The following is a 17,610-nucleotide window of genomic DNA, read 5'->3' as shown; positions in this document are numbered from 1 at the left end:
GAACTTGCAGGTGCCTTGGTGGAAGAGTGGGGTAACATCTCACAGCAAGATCTGGTGCAGTCCATGAGGAGGAGATGCACTGCAGTACTTAATGCAGCTGGTGGCCACACCAAATACTGACTGTTCCTTTTGATTTTGACCCTCCCTTTGTTCAGGGACATATTATTCAGTTTCTGTTAGTCACATGTCTGTGGAACTTGTTCAGTTTATGTCTCAGTTGTTAAATCTTGTTATGTTCATACAAATATTTACATGTGTTAAGTTGGCTGAAAATAAACGCAGTTGACAGTGTATTCACATTAAGTGTAATGTCACACCAGAGGACAAATTCAAGGCACTAATGCATGAAATTATTAATTAAATTTGATATAAATTCAAAGTTGAAGCTAGCCATATAACAGTTAGAGTTGTTTAGACATAGTTTATTGTAACTATATGTTTTTTTTACTTTAATGTTAGACAAAATACTTTTTCCATTTTATTTTGGGCATATGGCAACTACCCATATGCATCCTTCTTTTGAAGCCAAACCCACCACTGGTGTGTGTTGGCAAATAGCTCTACATTCGTGTCCTCTGACTATACAGTAGCACCGGTTTTAATTCAAGTGCCAATGCCTATTAGCAAACTTACTCCACACACAGAGACGCATACAAATTTCTCCCTCGCCCTCCATTTACATTTACTCTTAATAAAGGCTTTTTTTTCTGGCAACCCTTCCAAAGAGCCTATTGGCATGGAGGTGGCATCTAATTGTAGATTTAGAGCCCTGGTGACCCTAAGATGCAACCAAGTTCTGTAATTCTCCAACTTTAGACCTTGGATTTTTCTTTGCTTCCCGAACCAACCAGATACACTTCTGACCAATACCAGGCAAGTACACCACTGTTCCAGTGGTTTTAAACTTCTTAGTTGTTGCCCTAATAGTGGTAAATGGTATATTTCAGATATTTTTTCAAATTTTTTTGTACCCATTGCCTGTTTTACAAATGTCAACAACCGTTTGTCTTTTTTTGTTTGTGAGCTCTTTGACTTTTCCCATAGTGATGTGTGACAAAGGGATTGTAAATGTGTTACCTAATTGTTATACCGCAGTGAAACAAGAAGCCATGGAAGGCCACAATTGTTACGGCTCTCGTTTGTGGAATGACCGGACCAAGGTGCAGCGTGGTAGGCGTACATTGTTATTTTTATTGATGACACCAAAAGCAAAATAACAACGACAAAAACGAAAGCACACAGTTCTGTAAGGCAAATAAACTATACAGAAAACAAGATCCCACAAAACCCAAAGGGAAATTACTACTTATATATGATCCCCAATCAGAGACAACGATAGACAGCTGCCTCTGATTGGGAACCATACTCAGCCAAAAACACAAAGAAATAGAAAAAAGATTTTCCCACCCGAGTCACACCCTGACCTAACCAAACATAGAGAATAATAAGGATCTCACAGGTCAGGGCGTGACAGTACCCCCCCCCCCCCCCCCCCCCCCCCCCAAAGGTGCGGACTCCGGCCGCAAACCTGAACCTATAGGGGAGGGTCTGGGTGGGCATCTACTCTCGGTGGAGGCTCCGGTGCGGGACGCCGACCCCACTCCGCTTGAGGCTCCCCCCACTTCGGTGACGCCTCTGGTGCAGGGATCGTTGCCGTGACCTCAGGACCGTAGATCGTCGCCAGAGGCTCTGGACTGGGAACCCTCGCTGAAGGCTCCGGACTGGGAACCCTCGCTGAAGGCTCTGGACTTGGAACCCTCGCTGAAGGCTCTGGACTTGGAACCCTCGCTGAAGGCTCTGGACTTGGAACCCTCGCTGAAGGCTCTGGACTGGGGACCGTTGCTGGAGGCTCCGGACTGGGGACCGTCGCTGGAGGCTCTTTTCCCTGGATCGTCACTGCAGGCTTCGTGCCATGGATCATCACTGGAGGCTTCGGGCCATGGATCATCACTGGAGGCTTCGGGCCATGAATTATCCCTGGAGGCTTCGGGCCATGGATTATCCCTGGAGGCTTCGTGCCATGGATCATCGCTGCAGGCTCCGGGCCATGGGTCATCACTGGAGGCTTCGTGCCATGGATCATCACTGGAGGCTTCGTGCCATGGATCATCACTGGAGGCTTCGGGCCATGTATCATCACTGGAGGCTTCGGGCCATGGATCATCACAGGAGGCTTCGTACATGGAGCCGGAACAGGTCTCACCGGACTGAGGAGACGTACTGGAAGCCTAGTGAGTGGAGCTGCCACAACACATCCTGGCTGGATACCCACTTTAGCTCGGTGATTGTGGAGAGCTGGCACAGGACGCACTGGGCTATGAAGGCGCACTGGAGGCATAGTGCGTAGAGCCGGCGCAAGACACACTGGACCGTGGAGGCGCAACGGAGGTCAGGAGGGCAGAGCTGGCACAACGCGTCCTGGCTGAATACCCCCTGTAGCACGGCAAGTGCGGGGAGTTGGCACAGGACGCACTGGGTGGTGCTGGCGAACTGGGGATAACGTGCGTAGAGCTGGCGCAGGATATCCTGTACCGAGGAGACGCACTGGAGACCAGGACCGCTGAGCCGGCACAATCCGTCCTGGCTGGATGCTCACTCTAGCATGGCAACTGCGAGGAGCTGGCACAGAGCGCACCGGGCTGGGAGTGCGCACTGGAGACACAGTGCGCATCACCGCATTAACACGGTGCCTGACCAGTCACACTCTCCCCACGGTAAGCACGGGGAGTTGGCTCAGGTCTAAAACCTGACTCCGCCAATCTTCCCGTGTTCCCCCCCCCAACAATGTTTTGGGGCTGCCTCTCGTGCTTGCTCCGTTGCTCTAATTCCTCATATCGTCGCCGTTCCGCTTTCTCTGCCTCCATCTGGTCCCTTGAACGGCGATACTCTCCTACCCGCGTCCAGGGTCCTTCTCTATTCATGATCTCCTCCCATGTCCACTCATCCTGGCCACGCTGCTTGGTCCGTTTTTGGTGGGATCTTCTGTTACGGCTCTCGTTTGTGCAATGACCGGACCAAGGTGCAGCGTGGTAGGCGTACATCGTTCTTTTTATTGATGACACCAAAAGCAAAATAACAACGACAAAAACAAAAGTGCACAGTTCTGTAAGGCAAATAAACTATACAGAAAACAAGATCCCACAAAACCCAAAAGGAAAAGGACAACTTATATATGATCCCCAATCAGAGACAACGATAGACAGCTGCCTCTGATTGGGAACCATACTCAGCCAAAAACACAAAGAAATAGAAAAGAGATTTTCCCACCCGAGTCACACCCTGACCTAACCAAACATAGAGAATAATAAGGATCTCTAAGGTCAGGGCGTGACAACAATACAGTTCCTTAAACTGAGATGAATTTAAAAAAGTAGAATGTTAATCCAGATTTTATTTTGTTAGATTTTATTCACAAGAATCATTATGGGTGCCAATCAAGTAATACAAATATCTTTCTCTGAGCAATTGTATTAGTATAAAATAATATAATGTTCACATTTATTAGATCATACAAAATAACTCAGTATTTGAATGACTTATTTTATACATTCTTTTTTGCTCATCTTTATCAAGGGTGCCAATAATTATGGAACTGTCTTGATTAGGGGGGCGGTTGAATGAGATTGTGGTTGCGTTCCAAATGTCACCCTATTCCCTATAGTAGGGAATAGGGTGCCACTTGGGATGCAGATGGAAGTTCACCGGCTCCTTTCAATTAGCGTCTCATTAGAGCCCTGGCAGAGAGTGGCTTTGTCGTCCGTTTGAAGTGACACAGATCTGAGCAGTGCAGTCAGCCAGGCAGACACACACACACACACACACACACACACACACACACACACACACACACACACAGCTTCACCACTTCAGCTCGTGATAAAACCATGACAACAACAGCGGTAATAATAAGACATTGGCAAGGGAACAGCTGATTGCTGTAATCATAGTAAACATCAAACACATTTGATTTACAACGGTTTTTCCCATTGAAACGGAGAAAGATATTTGTTGTTGTTTTTTAATGGAAGTTGGATGTGATTTGGGGTGTATTTGCATATTAGGCTGCTTCATGGCAGCTTGAGACTCTTGGGGATTTGAATCACTTCTTGTTATATTCAAATGTGTCTTCTTAATGATGTACATGTGTATTTGCATGTAATAGCTTTCATTAATAAGTCATATAAAACTACAACTAGTGTTTCCTATTATTAATGCATATTTCAGCATTTATAACCATTTATAAACATGTACAAGCATTTCTAAACAATGTATAACCATTTATAATGGCTCATCAATTCAAGTAATTAAAAACCGATACCCCATGTAAAATGAAAAATGACAACAAACAACATTGATTTGAATCATTCAACTTTTAAGTGTTGCTTTTCCCCCATCATCCCTCAGTACAAAGCTTTGGGACATCTAGCTCTGATTGTCTCTAGCTGTATGATCTAGGGTAAAGTTTCCCCTAGGTACAGATCTAGGATCAGCTCCCCCTCCCCAATCCTATCCTTAACCATTAGCAGAGAAAATGCTAAACTGTCCCCAGATATGCGTCTAAGGGAAACTTCACCTTACTTCTGTATGATCAGAGCCCCCCAGTCAAAAACAGAAACACCCCTTTCAGTTCAAATACATCAATAAATATCGTATGAGAATGAATTAATGCCATGGAAAGAGAGACAATGTCATTGGAAATATAGTCACGGAAAAAAGATCAAGCACATCATTTTGTGTCACATTGACACTTTCTCTTAACAAAGACACAATTTGTTGAGAAAGACACCCTAAAAACAGAACACGGTTCAATCTAAAAGAACACTTTTGTTCCACGTTGTTCTAAAAGAGAATAAAGTGACAAGATGTACAGTAGTAAAACAGCTATTCTAAACTGGTTGGTTCGAGCCCTGAATGCTGATTGGCTGATAGCTGTGCTATTTCAGACCGTATACCACATGTATGACAAAACGTTTATTTTTACTGCTCTAATTACGTTGGTAACCAGTTTATAATAGCAATGAGGTACCTCGGGGGTTTGTGATATATGGCCAATATACCACGGCTAAGGGCTGTGTCTAGGCACGCCGCGTTGCATCGTGCTTTAGAACAGCCCTTAGCCGTGGTATATTGGCCATATACCACACCCCCTCGGGCCTTATTGCTTAATTCTAGAATTCCTAAAAAGGCTGGCTAACATTGACTTGTAGGTGACACAACCACCATTCTGTGCTAGTTAAGTCTCTCAAAACCGAGAAACCAGCCTAGATTTGGTACCTTGTGTCCCAAATGGCAACCTATTCCCTATTTATGGGCCCTGATCAAAAGGGTGACATTTGGGATGAAAAATAGAGTACAATCAAAGAGCTCTTTAAAAATGAACAGCAGTCGAACATGGAGGATTTCACGGGGTCAAGGGCCCTTCTGAAAGTTATCTTTCTACCCTGTCCTCTTTCCACGAGTCTAGGACTGAGTCCCCAATGGCACCCTATTCCCTACACAGTGCACTACAAATAATGCACTATGTAGGGAGTAGGGTGTCATTTGGGATGCAACCTAGAGCATTAGGAAGCACTTAAAACACAATAAAATTCATGCTAAAGTGATTACACTTGGTGCTGTCTGAGTGGCTTTTGTGGTTGGCCTATGTAGAAAATGTAAATTTTATTCATCAGAACATGCCATGTACAGTACAGTGTGTATTGCCATAAGTGGTTTGGTCCACAATACCAAACCAAACCTGTTCCAAAATCGGAAATATACATTGAAGGTAAACATAAACAGACCATTTTTTTCCAGTGATGAAGAGAATAAATAATATATACTCAGAAACACAAATACGCACGCACGCACGCACGCACACACACACACACACACACACACACACACACACACACACACACACCCCCTCAAGGACACCCAGGTCGAACCATACCATTTAGGTCATTCGAGTTAAACATACTTAACACATTAAACATGAACAACCAACTGCATAAAAAATGTACCACATAATGAAACGAGTGGCAAAAAACAACCTCCACATGACAGCCACCACACCAGTGCCATGTTCATTAGGCACCAAATGGGAGACCAAGGACTGAAACAGGAAGGGAATAGTATATGGAGTTGTCAAAGAGGAAACACATATTTTTCAAATTCCATTGCAAAATGTTTTAAAATGTTTTCCGCAGTGTGTCCAAATGAACAGGACCCAGACTCTCTCTTCTTCTACTGCTTTCCCTTAGTATCGTAGTTATTTCCTCCCTATGCTTTGCTTCGGATAGGTAATCTACTTTGGCATGGCCCACACTGCTGTGTGTGTGTGTGTGTGTGTGTGTGTGTGTGTGTGTGTGTGTGTGTGTGTGTGTGTGTGTGTGTGTGTGTGTGTGTGTGTGTGTGTGTGGGTGTTTCACTGTGTAACCCAAGTGGAAGGTCTCTCCAAAGAGAGCCTCATTATGATTACATAATTAAATATTCAAACACTGTAGCTCTCACTCATCATGTCTTTTAGCAGGCTTGCATAACCAACAATGGGTTGAGTCCAGTGTGTGTGTGTTGTGTGGTTATAAGATCCCTACCTTTACATAAGACTTCACATAAAACTTTATTGCGATAACACCCCAGATAAACAAAATATATAGGAAATACGCTCTCACACACACACACACACACACACATACACACACACACACACACACACACACACACACACACACACACACACACACACACACACACACACACACACACACACACACACACACACACACACACACACAATTCCCATATCTAAAAACACCCCATTTGTCAGCAGCAGCCGCCATGGTCTAGTTCAGTTGCTGGTGGAGGAGAGAGAGATGTGCTGGGGTCGGAGAAGCAGAGAGAGATGAGCTGGGGTCGGAGAAGCAGAGAGAGATGAGCTTGGGTCGGAGAAGCAGAGAGAGATGAGCTGGGGTCGGAGAAGCAGAGAGAGATGAGCTGGGGTCGGAGAAGCAGAGAGAGATGAGCTGGGGTCGGAGAAGCAGAGAGAGATGAGCTGGGGTCGGAGAAGCAGAGAGAGATGCTCTAAAGCAGGGTGGGCAGGAGGGAGAGAGTTGGTGTAGGGCTGCGAGTGTGTGTGTGTGTGTGGGGGGAGGGGGGGGGGGGGGGGGGGCAGGGGTCAGTCGAATTACCCCTGGCCTAACTTTTGACATTTGACCTCTGTCCTGGGGTCTAACACTCAGTGGGAGGGGGTAAAGCCCAGAACTGGATGATTTTCCTCTCTGGAGAAGACTTGGAGGGTTGGATTCTCAGAGGACACGGACCCGGAGCGGTGACCCTCTCTCACTGTCATCATCAAGATCTTCTCAAGGTTTGGGAGGGGGGGTGGGTGGCATTAGAGAGTGAGAGAGATAAAGTGAGAGTAACAGTTCTTTATTGTTCCATACAGAGTTTGTAATTAATGAGAGTGCTCTGCCTGTGCCCATATTGATGGGGTCCTACCCCAATCTCCAGCCCCAATCTGGGGGTATCCCCCCCCTCTCCCTATCTCCTCCAGAACCCCCTGATACAGTCCCTGGGGACAAATGACTGAAGTCTGGAGGACAGTCTGTCTGTCTACCTGCATGCCTGTATTTAGTCTGTCTGCATTCAGTCTGTCTGTACTCAGTCTATATTCAAGGCTGGTGCTGCAGTCTTAAGTTATGGCGTCTGCCTCTGGGGGCCCGAGGGCCTTAGCCCCACCCTGGTGGCCCTGCTCTGGGTCCCTGCAGGTCGAGAGGTGGCTGTGGGGCTAGAGGCGGGACCAGGTCCTGGAGGAAGGGCCTCCCGGGGAATCTGCTGTATCCCCACCTGTTGGTGGCGTGGCAGGACCGACCGTACGGGCTGCTGCGGCTGGGGCTGAGGGGAGCGGAGCGGGTAGCTGCGTCGGTAGCGTAGCGACTGCGATCGAAGCAGGACCCTGGTGTACTGGACCTCTGGCATGATAAGCTTCAGACATAGCTCGTGGGCCAGACTTCCGGGCCAGGTGGCGTTGGTGTTGGTCGGCAGGTCGTAGCCCACGATGTCCACCTTTGCGCTGGGCTGCCACGGCCGCAGCTCCTTGTTCTTGATCTGGGCAGCAGAGCGGAGCTGGGGAAGCCGTCCTCCAAAGCAGCCCCTCACCAGCCTCTCCTGGGCCCTGCGGAGCAACCGCACCTCCCTGGCCACGCACGCCGGGCCCAGGGCAGTCAGCTGGCGCCACAGGGAGGCGTTGAAGTGATCATAGAGGCGTGCGTCCAAGGCGTTCCAGGCGCGGATCTTGAAGGGGAGGCCTGGCGAGAGGCTGTGCTTGGAGCCGGACATCCGCATGTTGAGCTTGACGTAGAGCACGTCTTCCAGATCCCAGGAGAGAAGGTGACGGAGGAGGACCAGCGACTCGTCAAAGTACTCGGCGATCATCACCAGGGAGAAGACACGTTCTGTCTCGGCCACAAAGGCCCGGGCGTATGCTGTCGCGTCTGCCGCCGGACGGTCCTTGTCCCCACCAAGGTCAAAGGTCAGTGTGTTACGGGCGTACATGGAGTCCTTTTCGTCCGGACGGTAGTACCGCCACGGCTCGTCCAGAAATGCCTCCAGGGACCCATTGGGAACTCTCTTGAAACTCTGACAGTACTGGTTATAGTAACTGAACAACGATTCAAACATGGACCCTGGTTCTCGAAGTATGGTCACGTAGATGGTATCGTTAGGCATGAGGCGCTGCATCTCGGCGCGGTTGAAGCGCATGTGGCTAGTGACCACGTTGGGTGGCAGGGTGTGCGGGTGGACGAGGTGGGCGTTGAAAGTGCGCGGGTAGCAGAACTGGTGTCCGCAGGCCTGCACAGGGAGCGCCACTGTCAGGTTGTTGCGCTCTGCGAAGCGGAAGAGCAGATTCTGCATGGTGGTGCTGGCCGTCTTGTGCGTCTTGAGGAAGGCCACGTTGGTGTGTTTGGGCTTGAGAGAGGAGGACAGGTGGGTGCGTAGTGACGGACAGCCGAGGTGAAAGGCTTCCATCGTCCTAGATGAGAGAAATAGAGAGGGGGGGAGCTTTAAATACGGGATTTGCAGCTCAATCTCTGTGTAATGAGGAACTTTAAGGTGAATAAAATTCCTATTCAGTTTTGACTGATTAACACAATGGTTAGCATAATTATATATTTTCCTTTAATACACGTGATTGGGTGTGGGTTGACGGTCACTAGATTCGATACTGTATGTTACGGATTAAATCTGTTGATCGTGATTGATGCCAGACTAGAGGTACAAGGACTGTGACAATGATTATTATTGTATTCTGTGAAACAAGGCGGGCCATACATGCGAACAATAGAAAAGGTTTAAGTACACATCAGACAATTAAAATCATTGACGCTACATGTTAGCTGTTCCCATTTCATTACCTGGCACATTTAGCCCTATGCTAACCTGAGCAGGTGGCATTAATTATTTCCTGTAACAAATTCTGTGTGTGTGTGTGTGCGTGTGTGTCTCACCAGCTGAAATGGCCCCCATGGTGCAGCAGTAGACTGACGGTACTAATTGCCACAAAGACCAGAAATATCTTCTTCTGAGACATGATCCGCCACTTCACTGAGGGAGAGAAAAAGGAGAGTGAGAGGAGGGAGGGACAGAGAAAAAGGGAATAAGTAAAAAGGGAGATACAGAGATAAGAGGGTGAGAAAGGGAGAGCGATAGAAAAGGGAAACATACTGTACATGCAAAACCAAAGGAGAGAAAGAGGGAGATTTATTTCACGTATAATTGGCCGCATCCATAAGCAAGAGCGTGTATAGTGACTTGACTTTTGTCACATTTGAATGATAGTGGCATCGCGTTCTTCTTATTAGCCTCTTTGAATATTCATAATAGGCAGTGGACTGGATGTACCTAGCTAGAATACTGAGAATCCATTAGCTCATTCCTCTTAGGACTCATCAAGATGCGTACATTACTTAAAGCAGACCCTGTTGATGGCCTCCCAAGTGGTGCAGTGGTCAAAGGCACTGTGCTAGCAGTGCTAGCGGTGCCACTAGAGATCCTGGTTCGAGTCCAGGCTCTGTCGTAGCCGGCCGCGACCGGGAGACCCATGGGTCGGCGCACAATTGGTCCAGCATCGTCCGGGTTAGGGGAGGGTTTGGCCGGCAGGGATGTTCTTGTCCCATCGCGCACTAGTGACTCCTGTGGCGGGCCGGTGTGCAATGCACGCTGACACGGTCGCCAGGCATACTGTGTTTCCTCCGACACATTGGTGCGGCTGGCTTCCGGGTTAAGTGGGCATTTTGTCAAGAAGCAGTGCGGCTTGGTTGGGTTGTGTTTCGGGGGGACGCACGGCTCTCAACCTACTCCTCTCCCGAGTCCGTACGGGAGTTGCAACAACGGGACAAGACTGTAACTACCAATTGGATACCACGAAATTGGAGAGAAAAAGGGGGTAAAAAAAAACAGGTCCATCCTGCAGGTAGAATAGAATAGAAACATAGAACATTAGAACATGTTCTCATTCAATGGAATAGGGTGAGTGAGAGTGGTACACAATGACAGCTTCCAGGTTGCCTATGTCACCTCGCCTCAAGATTCCAAGCCAACCTCCTCTCCTCCTGCATTTTAATGGACTCCTGCCAATGTCGCCTCTTGATTACACTATCCCATTCCTCAGCATGTCAGGTCGGGTTACTTACTGACATTGTAACCACATTTCCACAACTACTTTCTCTAGTCCAGCAGTTCTCAATCCTGCTCCTGGAGACCCAAACGGGTGCACATTTTTGTTTTTGCCCTAGCATCTAACACACCTGATTCTATTTGAAAGGCTTGATAATGAGTTGATTAGTTGAATCAAGTGTGTTGGTGGTGCGAGGGCAAAAAACAGAAATGAACATCCCTTTGGGTCCCCAGGGCCAGGGTTGAGAAAGACAGCTCTAGTCTACTCCAGGCTCTAACTGTCCTTCGGATGGGAGGTTAATCCGAGGTCTTGACCCATTGTGGTCACTAAGGATCCCATGGCACTTGTCGCTAGTGTAGGGGGTGTTAGGTTCTATCTGAACCTCATAAAAGCTCACGGACGATTAGTAAAGCTCAAACCAAGTTTATTCACCCATTGGGTCATACAGCTGCATAAGACAAAGGGTGGGTTGCACCAACATGGTTTAAATTAATCTAGGATTAGAGCTAATATAGGTTTTGTAAATCTAGGTTTATAATTCATCAGAGATGTGTTGCACCACTTAATTTAAAATCTGGATCAGTAAATCTATGATCAACGGTTTTAAACTATGATTAGTGACATGTTACACCAATATATGAGGCATTTCGTGAGTTGAAGCGAAGTAGCTAGCTTACTTGACAAATGAGGCCACAAAATTGCTGTTCCTTGATGAAATAATAACAATGTAATGTTAGAACTACTGCAACTCCAACGTGAAAGGTTCTCATGGGTTTGCTGATTTGAAATAAAATCTGTTATTTAGCCAGTACTAGACAGAAATCTCATTCGTTAGCTAACATTAGCTACTGTAGCTAGCTAGTTTATAAACCATGCTAGCTAGCATAAAAAATAATTTATTATTATTGTTACTTATTTAGGCATTTATTATTTGTCCGCAAGCCACCTGATCATGGCACGTCCAAGAGGTTCAAATGTCTCTGCTTTTGAAAAAAAAAACTATTGTTGGCTCTGATGGAGGAATTTAGATAAGTACTGGAGGATAAAAAGACAGACAACAAGACTGTCAAAAAGAAGAACAGATTTAATGGATCGACACGGATTAAAAAGAAGAGGGACCCAAATCGGATGAAGGAGTGCTGGAAAAACTTAAAAGCCAAAAAGGATGCATGTTGCATAACATCATCATTCGTACCAAGGCTGGACACATCATAAGCCCCAATTCAATTGTTGTACAAAATGGGCACGTAAATAGCCTAGTAATAATGAGGTAATTTTCTTTCTTTCCTTTCCTTTAGTTGAGCTGAGACCCTGTGCTGCGGAGAAACAGCAGTGCCTGGATCTTGAACCAGCGGAAAAAACACCAAACACGCCAAGCAAACGCCCCAGAACTGACATGAACCAAGCTCCTATTGATGTTTTGGAGCTGGAGTGAGAGAACAATCTACTGCAGATTGGGTTCCTGAATTTACAAAAAGAGCTACTGCAAATTCAGAAACAGAAGCTCCTTCAGGGAAACAAATGCCCACTGTGTAAAGAATGCTGATCTTTTTACTTCTTTAAGCAATTATTTAAAACAATGCTTTCCTAAGCAATTTGGTATCCTCCAGTCTTGTCCCCACTCTTGTGTTCTGGTGCGTCGAGTTCCACCCTGTATGGTATTGAGAATAACAAAGTCTTAATAATAGATTTAGCCTGATTAGGAATTGTATGTGCCAATGAAAATATAATATTGCTTTTTACATGTTACCAATGTTACATTATACACACCTAAGGCTGCAAAATGGTTCTCAATCAAGGTTCTCCTCACAGCATTCCCATTTGCATTGGCAGCATGTTGCACCTGGCCATCTTCTGCATTCTCCGCAGGTAGGTCCTCCTCAGCCTCCTCAGGTAGCTCGTCTTCTTGTCTCTTGCCAAAGTTATACAGTACCGCCACTGCAATAATGATTGTCAGTGTAGTGTCCATCTTCGTGCGGAGGCCATCCTTTAGGCAGGGGAAATATTTTTTCCCACACTCCAAAAACTCTCTTTATGTGACCTCTTGCCAGGATATGAGAGGTGTTGTATTCTCTCTCTTCAGGTGACTGGGGGTTTAAAGGGGGAGTCATAAGGTACCCACAACAGGCATATCCATTGTCACCCAGTAGGTGGCCTTCATATAGCCCCCTTTCCAGAATTGCATACAGACAACTATTGTCAAAGATTGTGCTGTCATGGGTGGATCCTGGCCATCTAGTTACGATGTTGGTGAGCTGACCTTGGTCATCACAGACAGCCTGCACGTTGACGGAGGAGTAACCTTTACGATTACGGAAGAGTTCTCCATTCTCACCACCAGGGTTGAGAATAGGAATGTGTGTACAGTCTATTGCCCATAGTACACCTGGGAATCTAGCTCTCCTGTAAAATCCAGCTGCTGTTTCCTCTGTAGGCTTGAACCTTATGTACTAGAAATCATATATCCCGAGGCTGCATTTATTGTAGCTGGGGATTTTAACAAAGCAAATTTGAGAACAAGGCTACCTAAGTTCTATCATATTGATTGATTGTAGCACTCGTGCTGGCAATACACTGGATCACTGCTACTCTAACTTCTGCGATGCATACAAGGCCCTCCCCGGCCCTCCCACCATCTATCCGCGCGAACCACCGCATTTAACCAAGGAAAGATGACTGGGAATATGGCCGAATACAAACAGTGTAGTTATTCCCTCAGCAAGGCAATCAAACAAGCGAAATGTCGGTATAGGGACAAAGTGGAGTCGCAATTCAACGGCTCAGACACGAGACGTATGTGGCAGGGACTACAGACATTCACGGACTACAAAAATAAAATCAGCCATGTCACGGACACCGACGTCTTGCTTCCAGACAAACTAAACACCTTTTTTGCCCGCTTTGATAACACAGTGCCACCGATGCGGCCCGCTACCAAGGACTGTGGGCTCTCCTTCTCCGTGGCCTACGTGAGTAAGACATTTAAACGTGTTAACCCTCTCAAGGCTGCCGGCCCAGATAGCATCCCTAGCCGTGTCCTCAGAACACGCGCAGACCAGCTGGCTGGTGTGTTTATAGACATATTCAACCTCTCCCTATCCCAGTCTGCTTTCCCCACATGCTTCAAGATGGCCAACATTGTTCCTGTTCCCAAGAAGGCAAAGGTAACTGAACTAAATGACTATCGCCAGGTAGCACTCACTTCTGCCATCATGAAGTGCTTTGAGAGAATAGTCGAGGATCATATCAACTCCACCTTACCTACCACCCCAGACCCACTTCAATTTGCATACCGCCCCAAAAGGTCCACAGACGATGCAATCGCCAGCACACTGCACACTGCCCTATCCCATCTAGACAAGAGGAACACCTATTTAAGAATGCTGTTCATTGACTACAGCTCAGCATTCAACACAATAGTACCTTCCAAGCTCATCATTAAGCTTGAGGCCCTGGGTCTCAACCCCACCCTGTGCAATTGGTTCCTGGACTTCCTGACGGGCCGCCCCCAGGTGGTGAGGGTAGGAACCAACATCTCCACTTCGCTGATCCTCAACACTGGAGCCCCACAAGGGTACTGTATTTTATACCATCTATTGCATCTTGCCTATGCAGTCATCGCTCATCCATATATTTATATGTATATATTGTTATTCCATCCCTTTACTTAGATTTGTGTGCATTGGGTAGTTGTTGTGGAATTTTTAGATTACTGTTCGATATTAGTGCACTGTCGGAACTAGAAGCACAAGCATTTCGCTACACTCGCAATAACATCTGCTAACCATGTGTATGTGACCAATAACATTTGATTTGATTTCCGACTGGGAATAACATTGGACATTCTGACTACAATCCTGTAGACGGTTGACTTGTGGAGTCCAAAAAGATCCTCATCCATCATCTGGATAACATCCAGTTGTGTAGAAGCGTAGGGTCACCAAGATCTAAAGTAGTGGGGGTACAGCTGCGTTTCTATCACTCCTATGCTTAACGGTCGGTCCAACCTTTCTTTCCAGTTGCATTACAGAGTCCTTGGAGAAGCGGTACCTCCTTGAAAACGCATCGTTATCATAAAACTCAACAGGATTAAACCTGTCTCTAATTATTCTCTGAGGAACTCTGTCATTTTGGTCTCTCCACAGTAGTTATGCTGCCATTTGATCAGTTAAACCACCTCAAGTGTCAGTTTAGAATTAATCTCCAATCTAAGTTTATATTTTTTAACAAGAATTCATTGAGCAACAGGCTTAAAATGTATCTAGGTTTGAAGTGAAAACTACATTTAGATTAAAGGAAACATTTAATTTAACTATGATTAATTTAAAACTAGGTTTAACATTTGGTGCAACAAGATTAATAGATAAACCTTGATTCAACCCAGTTTAAGAGTTAATCCATGTTAGTGCAACCCACACACAGACATGTTTCCACCGGTGGTAGTGTATATAGCCACATTTTTGCCGGAACTTCCGCCTTGCCTCTGAACAATACATGTTTATTGCTAGGCAGGAAGATAAGTACTTCTCCCTTAATGTGATCCGACCTTGGCCTCCTTCCTCACTAAACTACATCTTTCCATCAGTGCTTTCCAACATGTGGTTGCCTTTCCTCGGCACATTCCAAGCTTAATTGCCTCCATCGTGTCAAATCAAATCAAATCAAATCGTATTTGTCACATGCGCCGAATAAAACCTTACAGTGAAATGCTTACTTACAAGTCCTTAACAACAATGCTTCAAGAAGTTTTATTAAAAAAGTGTCAAGTAAAAAATAGAAAATGAAAGTAACAAATAAATAAACAGCAGCAGTAAAATAGCAAAAGCAAGGCTATATACAGGGGGTACCGGTACAGAGTCAATGTGCAGGGGCACCGGTTAGTTGAGATAATTGAGGTAATATGCACATGTAGGTATTGTTAAAGTGACTATGTATAGATAATAAACAGAGAGTAGCAGCAGCGTAAAAGAGGGGTCTGAGTAGCCCTTTGATTAGCTGTTTAGGAGTCTTATGGCTTGGGGGTAGAAGCTGTTAAGAAGTCTTTTGGACCTAGACTTGGCGCTACGGTAACGCTTGCCGTGTGGTAGCAAAGAGAACAGTCCATGACTAGGGTGGCTGCAGTCTTTATGACACGACTTCCGCCGAAGTCGGTCCCTCTCCTTGTTCGGGCAGCGTTCGGTGGTCGACGTCACCAGTCTTCTAGCCATCGCCGCTCCACCTTTCATTTTCCATTTGTTTTGTCTTGTTTTCCCACACACCTGGTTCACATCCCCTCATTAGACTAAATGTATATTACCCTCTGTTTTCCCCGTGTGTAATGATTGTTGTAAGGAGTGGACCAAGGCGCAGCGTGGTTTGGGTTCATCATCATTTATTTAAATGTGAACCAGCAACAAAACAATAAAGAGTAACAAACAAACGAACGTACAGCCTTGTAGGGCTCAAAAGCAACAAAACAAAAACAAGATCCCACAAACAATAGGTGGGAAAAGGCTGCCTAAATATGATCCCCAATCAGAGACAATGATAGACAGCTGCCTCTGATTGGGAACCATACCAGGCCAACATAGAAATACAAAAACTAGACTACACATAGAAATAATAAACTAGAACACCCCCCAGTCACGCCCTAACCTACTCCACCATAGAAAATAAAGGTTTTCTATGGTCAGGACGTGACACCATGTCTGTGTGTGGAATTGTTCTTTGTGTAGGGTGTTACGCTACAGGCTGGCTTGCGCTAGGTTTGTTTCAAACCTAGGTTTGTTTGTTTTGTTTAATCCGGTTCATGTTACCGTGGTTGTGCTTTGTGCTGCCTCGCCTGTGCCTTTGGGCCAGGGTGTATATTAAAGTTTTCCTGTTATCACCCATCTCTGCTCTCCTGCGCCTGACTTCCCGGCAACCAGTCACTCACCCCGTTACACTTTACCAATTATTTGGGCCTTCCTCTGACACTGCCTGGTATAGAGGTCCTAGATGGCAGAAAGCTTGGCCCCAGTGATGTACTCGGTCGTACGCACTACCCTCTGTAGTGCCTTGCGGTCAGAGTCCGAGCAGTTGCTCTCGATGGTGCAGCTGTATAACCTTTTGAGGATCTGAGGACCCATGCCAAATTTTTTCAGTCTCCTGAGGGGGAATAGGCTTTGTCGTAACCTCTTCACGACTGTCTTAGTGTGATTGGACCATGATAGTTTGTTGGTGATGTGGACACCAAGGAACTTGAAGCTCTCAACCCGCTCCGCTGCAGCCCCGTCGATGAGAATGGGGGCGTGCTCGGTCCTCCTTTTCCTGTAGTCCACAATCATCTCCTTTGTCTTGATCACGTTGAGGGAAAGGTTGTTGTCCTGGCACCACACGGCCAGGTCTCTGACCTCCTCCCTATAGGCTGTCTCATTGTTGTTGGTGATCAGGTCTACCACTGTTGTGTCATCAGCAAACTTAATGATGGTGTTGGAGTCGTGCCGGGCCATGCAGTCATGAGTAAACGGGGAGTACAGGAGGGGACTGAGCACACACCCCTGCGTGGCCCCCGTGTTGAGGATCAGCGTGGCGGATGTGTTGTTACGTACCCTTACATTCTCCTCCTACAGATAACCATTCACTTCTGGTGTAGAAACCAGACTATGGCACTCAATATTTATATAGGATACCTGATAATTAACAATATTTCAAGTTTAGAGTCAGAACTCATCAGTCCCCCATTTTGAACATCTAACTCCATACTGTTCAACATTAAATGAACTTGGAAATGACTTATAAATGAACAAACAATGATAATAAAACATAAAAAAACATGATTAACATTCACAGTTAATGATTAGGTTTACAACTCCGAAACGTATGGCCTCTGATCTATAATCACACAACAGCATGACATTTCAACTGGAGTTTTTGGCTTTCTCCATTCCAGCTTCTGGTTCCTAAGAGAGTGATCGCACAAGACTTGAAAAGCA

The 17,610-nt window shown here is 46.1% G+C and overlaps 1 protein-coding gene across 1 annotated transcript in view; it reads right to left on the bottom strand.

The window, feature by feature from the left end:
• Positions 1–7,150: 7,150 nt before the first annotated feature.
• Positions 7,151–17,610, bottom strand: part of gal3st3 (galactose-3-O-sulfotransferase 3) — a 34,306-nt gene continuing 23,846 nt past the window's right edge. The window contains exons 2-3 of the mRNA XM_055938209.1: positions 9,489–9,585; positions 7,151–9,013 (exon numbers count right to left, since the gene is read on the bottom strand). Of these exons, the coding sequence (XP_055794184.1) occupies positions 7,678–9,013; positions 9,489–9,571 (1,419 nt within the window). The 5' untranslated portion in view covers positions 9,572–9,585 and the 3' untranslated portion in view covers positions 7,151–7,677. The remainder of the gene's footprint in view (positions 9,014–9,488; positions 9,586–17,610) is intronic.

Source organism: Salvelinus fontinalis, chromosome 11 (genome assembly GCF_029448725.1).
Source record: "Salvelinus fontinalis isolate EN_2023a chromosome 11, ASM2944872v1, whole genome shotgun sequence".
Lineage (NCBI taxonomy): Eukaryota > Metazoa > Chordata > Actinopteri > Salmoniformes > Salmonidae > Salvelinus > Salvelinus fontinalis.
The sequence above is the reverse complement of the archived record's forward strand: the minus strand, read 5'-3'. Positions and strand labels throughout refer to the sequence as shown.